The sequence below is a fragment of the Tribolium madens genome, unplaced genomic scaffold, assembly GCF_015345945.1.
Source record: "Tribolium madens isolate multiple individuals breed KSU strain unplaced genomic scaffold, Tmad_KSU_1.1 Scaffold_97;HRSCAF=244;Tcas5.2_LG3a, whole genome shotgun sequence".
Classification (NCBI taxonomy): Eukaryota; Metazoa; Arthropoda; class Insecta; order Coleoptera; family Tenebrionidae; genus Tribolium; species Tribolium madens.
The window spans coordinates 13244478-13264071 of NW_025401069.1; the positions used below are offsets into that span (position 1 = coordinate 13244478).

The 19594-nt window shown below is 30.5% G+C and overlaps 1 protein-coding gene across 2 annotated transcripts in view; it reads left to right on the plus strand.

Annotated features, from left to right (window-relative positions):
* LOC123014261 (ankyrin repeat domain-containing protein SOWAHC) overlaps nucleotides 1-19594 on the plus strand; it is a 49731-nt gene that overhangs the window by 21972 nt on the left and 8165 nt on the right. For both annotated transcript variants that reach the window (XM_044413284.1, XM_044413285.1), the window contains exon 5: nucleotides 16276-16287. In XM_044413284.1, coding sequence (XP_044269219.1) covers nucleotides 16276-16287 — 12 coding nt within the window. The remainder of the gene's footprint in view (nucleotides 1-16275; nucleotides 16288-19594) is intronic.

A 19594-nucleotide genomic window follows, 5' to 3' on the forward strand; every position in this document is an offset into this window, starting at 1 on the left:
CTTGAATATTACTACAGAATACACAACAGGAAAGTTTAAGTAGCAAATGTTGTAGCTTGGTAGTTTGGTAGGTATGAAATATGGCACTCTGCACAGTAAAAAAAGTAGTGCAAATAATGAACTCTAGATAACTCTTATTTCTAGTTTATACCTACAGGTCCATCTATTTAGAGTATTTTTTTTAACTCTAGATTTATATAAGTTGGTATATTCCATAGCTAATAGAGCTCTGTATGTATATAATTTTTTTAAAGTCCTTATAGAATCGTATCAAAATTGGTATTCTCTAAGCGTCTATGTAAACATTCGAGTAATAGCGCTGTAATCACCCTAAAGTCTGTTTTTTTTATTAAATGAAAATGTCAAACAGTTCCTAATAAATTCATTTGTGGTAATTTTAATAAAGGAAGTTGGCAGTTCAAATTTTTGATTTAATAAAAAAAAATGTCATTAAACGTTAGCGAAAAAATTGTCTAAAAAATTTAGAAATGAAAACACCAAAAAGGGGACAAATTGGGTATCCCAAACAGTTTTTCGAAATTTGAAGATGAAAAGTGTGCAAGCAGAAGTCAGAAAAAGATCACCGCTAAAATTTAGACGCAATTTGTAATGCAGGTTTGCTAAACATTCTCTAATTTTTAGTAAGAAATTGATGAGAATACAACATAAACATCAAAGAGAAAGAACGCAATTAAATTAGTAGGTCTGCTTGCACTGTGTTTGAAGAACGAGCTGAAAAAGTAACAATTTTGAAACTAACGCCGAAGGAGAATTTGGAAAATGCATCAACTTTGAGTTCATTTCAATAAAATTTCAACAATTTTTTTTGCCGATTTTCATAAAACCTGCTTTTATCTTTTGCAAAATAACTTTTTTCTGAATAGACACTCTTTTTTATTAAAGTTTTTGTAGTAAGAAGCTCATTTTTGTCCACAACCTTCTTTCTTCTTCATTTAACAATAAATATATTGCAATTAGTGCAAAGTTGTTGCGATCCATCACTGAACTATGTACCGATTATTAAGTTTACAAGATACCAATAATTATAAGAGAACAAAAATTAGCATTACTGGCGAAATACGGAGAGAAGTATTTATAATAAATTATTGAGGATTGACATTGTTACTATGACAATATATCGTTATAGAGACTATAAATCTTCACGGTTACCAATTTTCGCGCCATAACTTTATAGAGACTTTAAGCTTATAGAATTTTAGGTATAGACAAATATTTCCTTAGAGAATTCGATTTTTACTTATAGTCGATAGCTTAAAGAGTTATAGCGTTATAGCAATTATTTTTTTTACAGAATAGCACCATTAGTGTTAATCTCTAAAGACGTCAGGAATAGAATAAAATAACACTATTTAGTGCGTTTATTAACCGTGTATAAGTCTATACTTTAGAGTGAAGCAAATCTATATAGTGCTTTGTAAACTCTGAAGAGCACTACTGTTTTGGTGGGAAATTTAAATGTAACTCTACATAGTGTATGGTGTCAAAAGTTTTCAAACTCTATAGGTTGTAGGTAAATTTGAATAAAACTCTATTCAGTTTTTTAAATAAATTGTTTATTATTATTACCGATAACATAGAAGTAATTAATTATATACTCTAAAAAATAAATTTGTATTTCGGAACGAGAAACCATGCACTAGAGGAAAATGATTGTGATATATTATATGGTTTTTTTATACAGGCTGTTTTATAAAAAACGCCCTAAGCCATAAATAACTCCATTATTTTTAAAGATATGACCATACTTCTTAGAACAAAATTGAACAATTTCTTGTCATCTATTGTTTGGCATAGATGCTCAATTAATTCTGCTTCCTGTTTCACCGGAAGTGACATTAAGTTTATTTTTTTAAATGTAACATCCTGTATATTTTATAATTTTTGGATTCCTCATTAAATTGTCTTTCAACAAGCTCACTTACTTTTATTTATCACTAACTTTTAATTTTAGGCAATTTGAAAATTATATGTACTAAATAAAGTAAGCTGTGGAAAGAATAGAACATTTTTATTCATTGTATCTAAGACAAGCAATTGATAATAAAAAACTATTCAACTTTAGGCAAAAAAAGTATTATAACGTTTTTAAAAGTAATGAGATCATGGCTTGGGGCGTTTTTTATAATACAGCCTGTATAAAAGAAAACTAAATTCTATAATGTCAAAAGTTGCACTAATATCTGTATCTCTTACCTTATAATATAATTTAGTCTTTCGACAGAAAATGCAGTTTTCCATTTTTTCGTTACAAAAATATCTGCTTTTCTGAGGTATCACTATTTATACATAAACATATCTTTGTAAAACAATAAATTAAAAACCGTTTTTATTTAAGAAAAAAATTATTAGTATGGTAATCTCAAAAGTTTAAACAATTAATTAAAATAAAAAATATTTTGGCATTGCTCCTTTACAACCTTTAAACATTTATTAATTTATTTCCAAAAAAAAACTGGTAGTTTACTCAAAAAAATTCTTTAATTCTTGTAAGTCAAATATTTTTTTAACAAAAAAGTGTGTAGTTTACAAAAAAATTTTTGCATGGCAACAGTTCTTGTAACAAGCTCGTTGTCTAAAAAAAAATTGTGGTAGGTTTTCATTTAAAAAAAAGTTACTATATTTATCGCGTAAGTATAAACAATTAATTCATATTCAAAAAATTTTTTGAATACCATTTTTATAGCCATTGCACACCTATAAATTTATTTTCCAAAAAATTTGATAGTTTCACCAGAATTACATCGTTTCCAGACCACCTTGTATACTTACTTCAACAACTTTTAAGCATGCGCATTAGAGAAGTTCGCTGTAATTCTACTGTAAATTAACTCTATCCAGAGTGAATTTACACTTAATAGTACTGAAAACCACAAAAAATTTTTGGCGCTAAATTTACAGAGTAATTTAGAGTTGATAAACACTGACAGATTTTTAGTGTAGTTTTCTAGTGTAGTTTTACTTTTATTTAACAACTCTAATTGATAACACTAGGATAGTGTATGTTTAGATTCATCAATTTTTTACTGTGTGGCGATAACCACATGCAATTTTTCAGTTTTTTTTTTAATTTGTGAAAACATGGAATATTAAATAGACATTTGGCTTTATTTCTATCTTAAATTAGTTATAATCCATATATACTTTTATGATACTGTTTATAGTGTCCATAACGTGACCCTTTAGAGGCTAATAAATAAAACGGTCATTATTATTGTCAATAATATCAACTAGGAATTGTCATAATTTCTACATGAGGTGTGATTCTTTAATTAGTTTGTTATTAATATAATTTGATAATTAATAATATTTTTTTCCTTCTGTAACGTAAATTTCTCGCTACCTTTGTTAGAATTTTGAATTTTCGGTAGCGTTGTATGTGACTATAACACGTGTGGTTGGGTAATAGGCAACTAAACCGTTGTACCTTGCTGTATATTAATTAGAAAATTTGGAATTTCCGTCGAGCTTACTATTATCCAACTTTACCGAATAACTACACCCCAAGTTCGTGAACAGAGTATATTGAAAGCCCGAGGCCTACAAGCTCGGTGCGTTTGACTTTTAACAAACTCAAAGAGAAGTTTGCCATTTTGTACTTCTTTGGTTTGTCATTATTTCATTGTTTTGGTTTAACCCCGGGCGATCTGAATGTTCAGGATTCATGCTACTGTTGTCACAGGATACAGTTCTAACAAGTCCATTATCTAGAGCTAATTGGCTTGCCCGCAAGATTTTTGTTTCAGTTAATTTCTAAAGTCAACCTCTGGGATGTTGTGTGTGTGTGTGTGCACTTTAAACCGGAGTTTTTCGATCATATTTTTTGTCGTGTGTCAATCTTTAATTGTCACGTGCGATGGCTTGCCGTTACCTTTTTGAGATTTTCAAAGCGTTCCGCTTTTAGTAGCTGCGAAGTAGAATTTCAGGATTTTTGATGTCGGGTTGCTGCGTTTCTGATGAGGCCGTGTCGGGTTACTTAGGACACTTGGCACTTGGTAAACAAAATATATGTCGTCGGCAGTTACAAAAGCAATGCGACGGCCGCTGACGACCTCCCGGATTCCGGTACAGATTTACCGCGAAAGTCTGTGAGAACTCAAACGTGTTTGTTCTAACCTAACGCCCTGCGAGTTTCCACAACGAAATTAACTACATTAGTGGGATTTACATAAGTCTGTGTCGTCTTAAAAAGTTTAATGGTTTGTAATTACCACAACTTTCTAAACATTTTTCTTTGCACGAGAGAGATTACATTTTTTTTTCGAGTTTATTGTCAAATTAAACATGTCATTGCAATTTATTTAAATTGACAGTCGAGTTATTAAATAATATTATAAATGATTTTATATCTGTTTTGATTATAATCATCATGTCGTATTATTCAAAGTGAATGCGTGTTATATTTTTATTACAGATCTAATTTATCGCCTATAAACACAAAATGTTGTACAAAAGAAAACAACTATTTCAGTTATGTTGTTTAATGCATTAGCGAATAATTAATTTAAAATTTTTGACTTTTTGTAAACTATACAAGAAATATGGTTATGTTTATTAATTAAAACACGCATTAATTTATATATCCAATAAATTATGAAACAGGAAGGATCTAGGATAAGGTTGCGAAAATTGCACCTGTCGTATACCACAACTTTTTAACGATAGCGCTTAATTTAAATAAATGTTTTGTAGCTCTTATAGGTTTTTTTGAATTTTTTGATTAAAATTTCAGAAACTTTAATTACAGCAGGTCATCTCGCAGGTACCGTAGTTTCATGTTTGATAATGTTTTTTTTTTTCAAATTTAAATTATAATTTTTTAAAAGTTTAAATTTAAAAAAAAAATCATTTTTCCAAAAAAAAAAAATTTTATTCTCAATCACTTTAGTAATAGGTATGGCTCGGATTATATGCACGAAAAATTCGTAAAATATGCGCATATACAGGGTACGCCAGAACTCGCGCCCCAGAGAAAATTTTCAAGTAAGGTAAGATACCGGGAACATGAAAAAAATATTTAAAAAATTCTATCTGTCAAAAAATTTTGACATTTATTTTTTGACATTTGACATTTTTTTATATCTATTTAATGATACTGATGATCTTGTATATGTTTTTTTACAATTATTTAGTAAAAAAAAAATTTTTGCCAGTAAAAGCCCCAAAAAACATTGAACAGAGTTACAATTTAGGATACAGCTTCCTTATTTCCTTTTGCCTATAGCAAAAAAAACTTGGAAAATTATTCTTCCAACAAAAATAAATAGTCAACGTGCAAACTTTAAACCCTTATAACTTCTAAATTTTTATAGATAATTTTTTTTAACATTTTTTCCATGTTGCTGGTATCTTACTTTATATTGCATTTTTCTCTGGGGCGCGAGTTCTGGCGCAGCCTGTGTATGCACGTATTTTCACAAAAATATGCACAAGTTATTAAGAAATATGCTCCAATATATGCCAAATATGCAACTTTTAACAATAAAAAAATCAAAGTTCGGATAAATTATTATCCTCGAGTATACTAAACTTTGTATTTTCGGGTTCTTACTGCATACGATGAACGAAAGAGAATAAATAAATTGGTTTTACCTCAGACAAGCCATTTTAATAACCTATTAATTAGGTAAGCCTTTCTAAGAAATCTGTACTTTTCAGATCACATCATTAATTTTTTTAAATAGCAACCTATCAAATAATAGTTTTTTATTCGACGAGTTTGAGTGTAAATCGGACTGATTATTTCACCGAGTGGATTATTAAACCACGAGTGTACACTCAAACGAGTTGAATACAAGATTTTATTCGAATTCGAATTAAACTCAATAAGGCTAAAACTTAAATATATAATATATATAATAACTTAAATCTGTCAAAAATAATCTGACGTTTCGTATTGAGAAATGCCAAACAGTTGTCAAAACTTCCTTACACGGGAGAAAAATCCTAAATTTTGACAGTGTCGAAGAATAAAACATTTTTCTCATAAGGTCATGATCTAAAGGATTACAAGTATCTACTACTATCCACCTTATATTAAAAATTATTTTTCTTTATATAAATTGCAATTTTGACAACAAAAATCGAACAACCCAAAAAACAAAGCAAAATTTTGTTCTTAAAATAAGAATATATTTTTTTTATAAATTACTTTAATTTGTATTATTATTATTTTTTGGAAACAAATGATTTAAAAAAAAACGCTTGTTTTGATACCTTATAAAACGAAGTTTAAAACGGAAACACTCAGCAGGGTACTAATTTTTTTGAGTCTGGCTTACGAATTACCGGTTGTTTTTTCTTTAAAATATTTTGTAATCGGATCATTTTTCTTAAACTATACAATTTTTAACTTGAACTGAAATTTTTAATCGGAAATTTGTGATTTGAAGAAAATATGCACAAATATGCAATATTTCCTAAAATATGCACGAAGTCGCCAAAATATGCAAAATATGTATTTTTTATTTGGCTTATTTTAATCAAAAATATAATCCGAGCCTTAGTATTAGGTATACCGATTCCTAAACTTTTGGAGGTGGAGAAATTTGTCATTACATTTCTAAAAGATAAGCAAGGTTACGAGCGCATCAAATATCAAAAACTCAATTTGTTTCTATAGCAACTATGTCAATGCGTTAACTTTGACAGAACTACATTATAATTAGATATTTGAAAAAATCTATAATAGTGAATAAAATAGTATTTAAACCTGGAAATATTACACCCCTTGAGCTCTGGAGGTTCTCGATCTGAAGCTTTTATAATGTAGTCTACTATAATTTTAAAGAAATAATATTATAATTTTTATTGTTTTCCATATTGTCCATCCGTTTTAAAAACTTTAAATAACGTTTGTTGTTTTGATCCTGTCTGTCTTGAAGAACTCTTAATTTAAAAACAATAGTGGATTTTCTTGTTTGATGTTTATAAGGTGATTAAAGTAGTAAAATAGTTGTTTGTTTATTTTTAATTGCGCTGCGAGTAGACGTGAAGAGTGAAAACGTTAATGTGTCTTTGTGAGTCACTTGTTGCAAGTCATATCGAAATTTGGTATGCAGTCGTTGCAATTTACATACAATCTCTGCACTTCGATATTGAGATTTAAGTAAAATGCATAAGCAGGTAGATAATATTCATTTTGTAATTAATAGCGTTAAAAAACGACTTCGCATCGTTAATTCTTCGAGGAAATTGCGGAAGATACGAATCGAGTTCTTGTGTGCAGCGGCCACCACCGAGCGTCGTCTTCTCCATCGACAAAGGAATTCGACGGATCCTTCAAACAATGGCTCGCTGATCCTCCCGCCCGATATGCTCTCGGATTGCATTAATTAGCATTAACTATAAATAAATAACAGTTTGATGACGTTTGTACATCGTGTTTTTACACGGCCCACGGTAACACCACTAATAAATTACCGACGGTCAAGAACAAAAGAGGGAAGCTTAATTATAATTATATTATGGTTGATAGAAATTTTTACCATCTCGAGGAATATTTCTTGTGAAAGCAAATTGGAAAATTTCGACAAATTTCTCATTTTGCGGTCGCTCGAGTTATTTGTGAGCGCAACGTCACACTAAACACTCTCTCCCTTCAATCAAGCACTTAATTCCGACGCAAGTCGCAGACAAATTACCGAACCATCCACTCGTTTTCGGAATGCATCTGAGTCTCGTCTCATTTGTCTTTTCACTATTCGCGGTCGCGGAAAGCGTAGTACACTTTATTATATCTAGACAAACATTTTAATCACTTGTCGATATTAATGACCGCTGCCGAGAAGGGCAGAGCTTTCGATGGCAGATTGTGGATTGTCGTTTTTCATAAAGTTGCGAAAAGTGCCAAGAGGTGGGCTCTGTCAACAGACGCTCTTGACACGTCTTATTTTAAAGAATATGAAACATTGTTTAATCTAATTTTCTGAAAAATTCAAGAATCTTTTCTCTAAAACTTAAAAAAGGTTTCGTTTAAAATTTGAAATCGTAAAAAAAGCTTATCAAAGTAATAAATAAGGCTCGGATTATATGCAAAATGCATATTTGTTATTAAGAGGGTATATCAACAAAATTGTAAGTTTTATATGCATATCTAATGTTTTTTAATTAAAATAAGCCAAATAAAAAATGCATATTTTGTCAACTTGCTTGAAATATTGCATATTTGTGCATATTTTCTTCAAATCACTAATTTCCGATTAAAAATTTCAGTTCAAGTTAAAAATTGGACAGTTTATGAAAAATGATATATGATGACATATTTTAAAGAGAAAACAACCGTTAATTCGTAAGCCAAACTCAAAAAATTAGTACCCTGCTGAGTGTTTCCTTTTTAAGTTGTATTGAACCAAACGGTTTTTTTTTAAATCATTTGTTTCCAAAAAATAATAATTAATATAAACTAACTAATATAAAAAATGATCTTATTTTAAGAACAAAATTTTGNTAATATAAAAAATGATCTTATTTTAAGAACAAAATTTTGTTTTGTTTTTGAGTTATTCGATTTTTGTTGTCTAAATTGCAATATATGTAAAAAATAATTTAATACAAAGTAGATAGTTGTAATCCCTTAGATCATGACCTTCATGAAAAAAATGTTTTTTTTGGTGGGTTGCCATTTAAAAAAAAATAATATTTTTGTAAAACTCAAAAACAAAATAAATATTTCGAAAAATTTAATTTTTGATAAAACATCACATTTTTATAGAACTTTATAATTCACCAATTAGTTTTTTCAAAAAATTAATACTTTAAGCAAAAAACGTTTGACTTTTTATTGTTCAAAATTTTGCATATTTGGCATATATTGAAGCGTATTTCTTAAAATACAGAGTGCGCCAGAACTCGCGCCCCAGAGAAAATTTTCAAGTAAAGTAAGATACCAGGAACATGAAAAAATGTTTAAAAAATTCTATGTCAAAAAATTTTGACATTTATTTTTTGACATTTGACATTTTGTTATATCTATTTATTTTTATTTTTCCAACAGAAATAAATGGAGTCAAAGTGCAAACTTTAAACCCTCATAACTTCGAAATTTCTATAGATAAATTTTTTTTAACATTTTTTCCATGTTCCTGGTATCTTACCTTATATGGCATTTTTCTCTGGGGCGTGATTTCTGGCGCACCCTGTATATGCGCATATTTTACGATTTTTTCGTGCATATAATTCGAGCCTTGGTAATAAAAATTGTAAATAAATGTAAAATTTGAGTGCGCAAATAACATCTGTTTTGAAACTATCTTTTGCTACAAAGCCATCTTTAGTAGGAGTCGTACTTAGACATTAGACTTATTCGTTTTTTACCACAGTCCAATAAATCCGCTTTTACACGTCGATTTTTAAATGTATTATTTTAAAATCGTTTGATTTTAGTGAATTTTTTGCTTTAAAATGAAATAAATCGTTTGGAATTGATGGAAATTGGTTATTTTGGCAAAAACCCGTCCCCGTCCATTTTTGTGATTTTTTTTTGTAAAATTTGTTGACTTGAATCGATTAAATGAACACAATTGTTTGGAATTGGCTCAAATAGCGTAGTTTTGGCTGTAAACGAAGATTTTTGTACTTGATTTGGTAAGGTTTTTCAGATTGCCTTAAAATGATCCAAATTTATTGAAATATATAAATGTAAAACAATTTTCGAAAATTTGCGAAATTAAAGAATACAACTATAACCTGTAATCTTTCCTGATTATTTTATTTTGGGCTAGGATTAAATGCAATTTTTGTAAAAATTGAAAGAAAGTAGTACACAATTATATTCAGAATTTCTAATTGATAGACAATGCTATTTTTTATTAATCCAACAAAAAACGTAAATCATTGCAGAGTTATCATTTTCACGTTGATATAATGGAATTGGATTGAACACTGAATTTTTTTTGATGTCAAAATTTGGAAAGAAAAATCAGTTTGCGGCTTTAGGTTAAAGAAAAAATGTTTTTTTCGTGGTGTTGAAAATTTATGAAAGCGTAAAAAGTCATCTTAATTTAGAATCTCATTAATATCGCTATCATGACGGAGGTTGTATTTTCAGTGGATGTAGCAATATTTTGAAATTCTCGCGCTGCCTAGAAATTCATTGAGGAGGACACGTAGTATATCTTAACAGCATAACTCGGTAGTTATTTATCCCCAGCATTAAGACCTGGCGAGCTGCCACTTAACTTTAAAGAGAACTAATTTATCGAGCGTAACAAAAATCCGAGTTAAACTGCAAACGCATTCCGCGATTTTTTTTCAACCGACTCACCTATAAATCACCGGTCGATTTCTTAGTTTATTAAATCTTCGACTAGTGTATAATTGCGTTACACATGGCCGTATAAATCATTCCGGGACAAACTGGCATTTATCAGGCAGCTTTGCTATGTAGGTTGCTAATGAACCTCTAGTAATGTTGCAATTCTGCTAACACCGTACCGACAAGCTTGGATTTAATAGGTAATAAGCTAAATTTCCTGCGATTACTTACCCGTGAAGACTACAAAACTACCCATTATGCTTTTTTTATTGGGCTCATTTAACAAAATTTCTACCGGTCTATGGGAACCTCATATCTATTTTGACTCGGGCAAAGGGTCTTAAATAAACTTGACAAAATTTTATTTTATTTGAGAAATGTCAATTTTGTTGATGATAATACTGCTCATAAAGATACCAGTTAATTACTTACAAATTTTTGAATTAATTCATTCCAATTTATTACTTGAGATATTAAGATACATATTTGAACGTTCTTTAATTATGGCGTTTTAACGACTCAAACGTATATAATATCCGCAATAAAATCTCAAGGTATCAAATAGTTACATGGTAATGATATGTTTTGTGAACACTTATTGAATAATAAACAGATCGAGCGTCGGTCAAATTGTTAATTACCAGAGCCGAGCAGCTGAACGAATTTTTCTTGTGCTATCTTTTAATTAAATTTTTGTAATTTCGCACGTAAGCAATTATTATCATGTACAAGAGACGAATTTTAAATAATACGTAGTCCAGATTTTTAAATTCGCATGAGATCTAATCGTAGGACTAGACCTCCTGCTGGGAGTCGTGTTGTAGGTGAGGCGATAACTGTGACATGCTTCACAAAATTTTTGATTTATTGCTTTCACTTGAAAAATTCAGTAATTAAAACTTACAACTAAATTACTCGCACTTGGGGGAATTTTTTCGATCAGTGTATGTAGATAAAGCGCCCGAATTATATTTAAGGCGTTGGCAAAAAAGTTACAGATGTAACATCGATTCTGAGAAAAACATCCATTCAGCGTTACACTTAATGAAAAATAAACGAGTTGTAACAAAATACTTAACATATGTAGCTAATTAAGCGTAAGATGCCCGTCTCCATCAAGATCAATTCCATGGGACGTCTAAAAAGGAGAAAAAAACGTGTCATCGGAGCCCATTTCTGACACCAGCAGGTGTCGGATTCTCATGAAACATTAAGAGTCAAACATCCGTTACAGAAATGATTGATCAATTAACAGTTTTGTGCCTGCATCTGGATTTGCGGGTTATTGACATGATTTTCGTGTTTTTGCGTACACTCTCTCGAATCTAGGTGATAAAATTTAAATTAAACATTTATGTAAATTATTCGTGTCGACAAAATCATACTCGTATGTAGTGTGATTAATTTCAGCGTCACATGAAAGCGCCACCACCACGTTGTTGTTATTATATTTTTTGATCGTCGTTTTAGTAGTGGTAATTTATAAGAGGTCATGCGGGGTTTTGGTCAGCGGATTTAAATTTTAGGGATGTTGTGGGAGTGCCAAGGAGCGGTGGCGCCAGCCCCAGACGGGACCCAATTAGCCTCGCGCACCTACACCCTGATTTACGACACCCTCGCTTCTATTTCCTGTTCACACCACATGACGGCCAGAACTAAATATACCTACCATCGTATTGGGTTGATTATACGCTTTTTATTCCATTTATCTGATTCGGCCGGGTCTCTTACAAGTAGGAATAAATTTTGAAGGCATTAATTGGGAACATCTACAAGGAAAGTAAAGAACTATGAAGCTTCAATAGCTTTATGGTTATTTTTGTTACAAGGATCTAAAATACAGTTTTTTTGTTAAAGCTCCTAAAAAAACAAATTTACAACTCTTATTAATTAAAAAAAAAATTACTGAGTACAGTCGAACAAAGTGAAAATGACGCTTCAGTAAACCACCCCCTGTTGTGGATGCCCTCCCGACCCTTCGCATTGAAAACTTGATGTAGTTTCAAGATAAATTCCTTTAGGAGCCGGTTAAATGAAAATGTAATTTTTTTAGTGAAAAATTTAACAATCAATTCTTGAAGAAAATTATGCATTAATGATGACATTGACGAAAAAACAAATCATTATTAATTTAATAATTGTTTTTTTGTTTGTTTTTCAAAATAAAATTATTTTATAAATCATTTAAAATATTATTGTTTTACATAAAAATAGAGAAAGCCTGTTTCGTACAAAAATTATGTTATTTAATTTAATTTTGGAATACAGTTTATCAAAAAAATGTATAACATTAATAATAATTTGTTTTGTTGTAAATTTTATCTTCTTATTAATGAGTATTTTTCTTTAAGAAATGGTTTTTGTTAGATTTTTTGTTTATAAAACTAAACTTTTTTATTTAATTTAAAAGTATTACAGTTATTAAAGAACAAATTTTGTAGCAGAACTAAAATATTTGAAATAATTTGCCGTTTTTTTCTTGGTTTAATTAAATAAATAATTTTGCTTCGTTTTCAGTGACAACTATAAAACTAATAGAAAACTTAGGGTTGGTTTACAAAACGTGTTAATCGCAATTAAATATTAATTCGCGATTAACTTGACGTTTGTCAATGCAAAATAAATGGCGGTAAAGGCACACGTGGAATTAAACCTTCTTCTCGCAAATGAACAATGATGGTTTAATTCATTTGTGGTTTTACATAAAATCAAGTTTAAAATAGAGAAAGCCTATTTCGTTCAAAAATTATGTTATTTAATTTTATTTTGAAAAAAACCGTTAAAAAAAATTATTAACTTAATAATGATTTGTTTTTTCCTCAATGTCATGATTAATGCATAATTTTCTTCAAAAAAAAAGAATTTGACGTTTGTCAATGCAAAATAAATGGGAACTTAATTCGAATTAGTTTAATTCTGAATTAGATTTTCATTTCGCTTTTTGTAAACCGGCTCCTAGAGGAATTTATCTTGAAACTACGTCAAGTTTGCAATCCGATAATTTACCATCCGGTTAGAAGGGTCGGATCCAGCAGCAGGGGCTGGTTTATTGAGGCGTCATTTTCATTTTGTTCGACTGTACCTAAAATAACCATTTTATGTACTATTTTATTGAGTCCGGAAAAGACTTATTTTAAGGACAGCTATTTTCGGGAGTGTTTACAAAAAATAGATTTGGATCGAATTTCTGTTTTTTTCCTTACAATTAAACTTTTGTCTCACAAATTGTCTTGGGCTTCCATTTGGGGTTTTCTTGTGTCCTGTGGGTGTGTTGATCCATAATAAATTATTTGAGGGTCCAACACTGGCGCCAGTTCCGACATGTGTCACTGTTCCGGATATTCGTCTTTTCGTATTAGATATCGATGACATCTAATAAACTAAATAACTAAAAGATGCAGAAAATAATTGTTTGTAGCGTGTCTAGTAACACAAATCCCCTCGGTTATTTCCAGTGTTTCAACTAAAAGAAATATACTTGTTATCTTCTCGACTTAGCATTTGTCGTCATATATCACCTCTCTAGTAAAATACCTCGATTTTTCTCTTTTTACAAAATATTTAGTAGTCTTGCGAGCTGCTGCTGGCTGGCACACATAACTTATAATTTGAATCCGTTTAAGCGGCAATGAATCAATCACAGTCGACCTTATCTTCCTAAATACCCACGTAAACAAACATGTGTAAGCTACAAGTCGACACCTTATTTTCAGATGAGTTAAAATAAATCCAGCGGCTATCGAAAAACAGCGCGCTATCGCACCCAGCGTTGTCATTGACAAAGTGCTAAACTGAAATAAAGCCGAGCAGCTGCCATCGTGGCCTAAGAAACGGTGGGCTCGTGTTGTCTGTCACCTCGAAAAACACACACATTGGGTGTATGAGAATTCATGTGCCATGAACATTACTTAAAACATACCAAACTCTCAAATTTTACACGTGTAAAACAACAGGAGAGGATTCAAGAGACAAGAAATGCCGTGTTTTGGTATCAGGATTATGCTGTTTTCGATATCAAGGAACGACTTTCAAATTGTTGTTTCCTCTGCCAAATTGACGAAATATTAATTACATTGTGACTAATTTTGGTCATTTCTATACAGCGTGCGCCAGAACTCGCACCCCAGAGAAAAATGACATACCAGGTGAATAAAAAGTATAGAACCAAACGTTTTTTGCTTAAACTATTTATTTTTTGAAAAAACTAATTGATGAGTGCTAAAGTACTACAAAAATATGATGATTTAACAAGCATAAAATTTTTCGAAATTCCCTTTTATTTTTGTTGAGTTCTACAAAAAAAAATAATTTTTTTAAATTTCAATCCACTATAAAATCATTTTTCTCATAAAAGCTATACTCTAAGGATTACAACTATCTGCTTTATTTTTAATTTTTTCAAAAAAATTTTTTCACAAATTGCAATTTTGACAAACAAAATCGCATAACTCAAAAACAAAACAAAATTTCGTTCTGAAATTACGATCACATTTTTTATATTACTTTAATTTATATTAATTATTATTTTCCGGAGGCAAATTATTAAAAATAAAACCGCTTGGTTCCATACTTTATATTCACCCTGTATAAGGTAAGATACCAGGAACATGGAAAAAATGTAAAAAAAAATATGTGTTAAAAAAATATGTATAAAAATTTCGAAGTTATGAGGGTTTAAAATTTGCACTTTGACTATTTATTTCTGTTGGAAAAGTAATTTTACAAGTTTTTTTGCTATAGGTTATTAAAAGAGGAAACAAGAAAACTGTATCCTAAATTGTAACTCTGTTCAATGTTATTTGTGGCTTTTATTTCCAAAATTTTTGTCCCTTTACTAAATAATTGTAAAAAAACATATACAAGATCATCAGTATCCTTAAATAGATGTCTCAATTTTTTGACAGATAGAATTTTTTAAACATTTTTTTCATGTTCCTGGTATCTTACCTTACTTGAAAATTTTCTCTGGGGCGCGAGTTCTGGCGTAAAAAAGTTATTAATGATATAAATAAAACCGTATTGTAATCGTTATAAACATATTTGTTAAAATTAGCTAAGATGACAATTTTGTTTGAAAAAAAAACCTGCTAAAAAAAGACAAATAAAATAGGTAAACTTGTTTTAATTAACCGAAGTAGGTACTATAAAAATGTGGACGTTTTTGAAAAATAAGTTTTTTTGAATTTCTTGATTTCCGCATTACTTTCTTGTTTTTTGTTGGGCTTTTATTATTTTTTTTTGTTTGTTTGAATTGTTAAAATTTTTCGGATACGAAAACGAAATAAATGGTCGTTGCGGTTTTTGGCGTTGTGAAAATAGATGAAATAAATGGAAAGTTAGAGCCATGTCGATTGTTTGATGTTCATTGTCCGCATCATATCCTGAAATAACCTATCACGTAGACGTCCGAACACAATTTCAGTTTTCAGCCCTGTCTTTTAATTTTAATTTTTTTTTCGTTGTGTCTGGTGTGAGGTGTCACAAATCCGTCACTGAAATAATTCAATCGCATTTATTATTCGAAAGTGGCAGTGTCTCGTTTTTGGCTGATCGAATTAAGCGTCTGCTGCACTGCACTAAATCATGCAATCTAGTGCAGTAAACGTTTATTATCGGATCATTGATTGCCAATAATGGTTCGATCTGCGCTGATTACAAGGCAGAGCGGCGGAAGCTGCGGTTGCACGACCATAAACTGAATTGTGGAAGTCCCGAGCGACTGTTTAGCACGATCACAGTTTTTCAGGATGCAATTCTCCACGTCTCGGGACGGTTTGGTGATCGCCTCTTCGTGCGAATTAATTTACTCGGTAATAGTGGAGGAACGCTGCAAGCAATCTATGTGCTCTGCGTTGTGTAACGTTATTTATGCATTTAATCATACAAAATTACACACGTTTTTGTATCATCGATACCGATGAGAATATTGTCGTAAATGCAACCACCTGTATTTAACCGTTTCCCAAATTGATTTATCTAACGCTATTTTTGTTTTGTTTCAGGATCCATTTACGGTACGTTGGCAAAGGCGATGTCACATCAAAACACTATCAATCATACTTTACTGATTCAAGTTTTGCATGTCTACTGGTTGGTTTGTTTTCTCCAATTTATTTCAAGAACAATTTTTGTCAAGACTGTTTTATTATATCAAAATTTTATTTTATAATTACCTCCTAAATTTTTGAAGCGTCCCAAGTGATAATTTATGATCTCTTTAGACAAATATTTTCTAACATAAATCTTCCTAGATATTATAATGTGTTTGTTAATTACGTTTATCTAGTAATTTTAACATTTACTTTGAGCACATAAAATTTTACTAAACTTGCCAATTTCTTGCAGTCATTTGTAATTTTGGCACTAACATTTGTTCGGTCGAGGATTAAATTTCATATAACTGTGGCTATTAAATAATGTCGGATAATATTTCGAAAGCAATGTAACTTTTAATAATCCATAAAAGTGTCGTGAAAGTTTACTTAAATTTCTATAACTGGCCAAGTTTCAGTCAAATCTTAGTAATTTATTGGACGATCAAGGAAGTGTGATGCGCAGCATAAATAACGATTCTTTCAACTTTTATGGCGAAATAAATTTAAATTTTTAAATAAAATACAAGAAAATTGAATTAGATTGAAGGTTATCGATGATTTAAATGTTAATATGACAATTACGGAATATATTTTTAAGGTGCGATGTAAAAGTTGTGCCAAAATTGCTCATACTGGAGATCATGATTTACAAATACAAATTTGTACAATTTGCTTTGTGAATGTACTCAACTGGAGAGTGTTATTTTTTAAATTTATAGTGATGTTTATTTACTCTAAAATCGCTTTTATGGAAAAACACTAATTCTGAAATTTATTTGCCATAAATAAGAGTAGTTAGACTGCCAAAGCAAGAAAGAAGAATACAAAAATTGAGGTGTTTTCAAACTTCTCATACACTGGATAAGTTGTTTAAAAAAAACACCTTCTAATTGCTAATTGCAGAAAAATTGCTCGTTTTATAAATCATTGAAACAAAATAAATGTTACCACCTTTGTGTTTTTGTAATTTTTTTCAACGGTTTGAAAATTAAGTTCCTTGGGGGGGTTTATCGCTTATAAAACGGTTTAATATTATTTTAATAATGGCCTGCCGTCTGTTACGACTCACATCCATTTTGTTTTAATTACTTTCGAATGTACGAATATAATTAAAAAAAGCTAAACGCGTATACTCCACCGATTATAGGTTGTCTCATTTAACATCCAAGTTTTATTTATCCTCGACCAATTAATTGGTTGTATTTTTTTTTGTCTATTTTCTAGTAACGGTATTATTACGAGTGCTTGGTTTAATAGCTTTATTTGCCGTTATTTCATTTGCTAATCGTTAAGTGTTTCGTTATGCGCCACCGATTTCGTATTGTTGAGGTAAAATGGCCGCAATTGCTCCTGAAAGAGTTCCCGTGTTCGTGTATTTACGCAACGTAAAAATAATTAAGTACTCCTATGAATAAATTTGTTTATTTAAACGCTTCTAAACGAAGTGAAATTTTATCGCCCATTCTAGTCACTAATCGTGAAAATTAGTAGTTGTGAATATTGCAATTTGTCTTTCCGATGTAATTGTCATTTTTCAAAGCTCATTTTGCAGTAATTGTTTAACGTTTCGCATTAAATATAGTAATCGACTACATTTACACAAATTAAGGGCCATGGCTTCAAGCTCATCCATCATTATGTCTTGTTAGAGCTTTAAAAATAGATAAAGGTCGGGGGGCTTGATGGCCTTTTCATTTAACGACACTGTATTTATCCGGGTGTAATTTAATAAAGATATAGATGGTATTTATAGATATGTGAAGTCATTTTGTGTTTGTTTTTGAAAAGAGTTTGCGTGACGACAGGAGCCGAAATGCGGTTTCGTCAAGCTGTCTTGAGATGTCCAGTCAACGTTTTTCGTGTCGTCGGTTTTGACAAAAGGAAATTGAACGCTTTCTTTTTCATTGTTTTTATGTGTCAACACGCGTTTGGTAATAATAAATCATTCGACGAGAGCAAGATTTACAACACCTCTCTAAAGGGATCATTTTTTAACACTTGTATTTTATTATTTTATTCTATGCATTTCCCACGTTTATGAATTGGTACTAGTTAATACAGGATATCCACATACATATCAAAGTCACTCATGCGAACGCAAAGAATGTCTTGGTTGTTATAATTTTTTAAAGTCAACAAAGACATTTAAAGCAGCTGCATAATATAAGGTTCTATATACGTAAAGTGCTGCAAGATGGAATTTTAATTCAGATGAATAATTTTATAATTAACTGATAGTTTTTTGAAGAAAAAAAGTTTGTAATTACAATTTGCAAATAATCACTTCAATAGAAACAGCTACGTGTTTTACCGAGATGATGAAAGAGTTTTTTTTTCATGTTCCTTTCCCGGACGACCGAAAACAGGCCGTAAGTCTTTTAATTTTTACTTTTAATTTAAATTAGAATAGAGTTAAATTAATGAACAATACTTGTTTGCTTATAATTTTTTTCGTAGATATTAGTTTTTATTTTAGACGAGAAACATTCAAAATTTTGCTATTTTTTAGCTTGTAATTTTTTTTTTTATTGAGGTATTTTTTTATTTTTTATCTTTATTAATCTTTTTTTGTAACTCTTTAATTGTTCTAATAATTTTTTTGAAACTTTATAAATCATGTTTTGCAAAAGAAATTTCCAGTTTAGGAATTGATTTATTATTTGATTTTATATTAATCTTAATTTGTCAGGCGTTTTTTCGTATGATTTAATGAGTAGTATTTTTGTTGGAATTTGCCCGAAAAATCCAGGTCCACTTATTACCGCGTCATATGTAGAGAAAGTGTAATAATTAGCCTTTTTTTCCTGTTGAAGTGTCTCGTTTTCGTCGGAAAGTAGCAAAGTAATTTTTATGTTGTTGCCTGCATAAAAAAGCCGCCTCGTCACAAAGTGAAGCATTTAAATATATCATTTTGGTTGTTTATTGCGCATTCTTACACCGGAGACATTGTCACGACAAGAACGATACGAAAAACATATTATGGCTTGTACCAAAATTATTACAAAGGCGCCAAACATCGGACTCCACATTAGCGTTCTGAAAATTTAATTTACATCACGCAATCAAGTCGCAACGTCACCAATCGCCTTTCTTTGCTTTTTCTTCGCGAGGAAAAAAGAGGGGAAAAGCTTCGTAGGGCTCAAAAATGGGCTAGTTTGTTCTGCGACTGAATTGAAATTGTCATCATGTGGAGATCTGATAAGGAGAAGCTTTTAGGGGAGTTGGG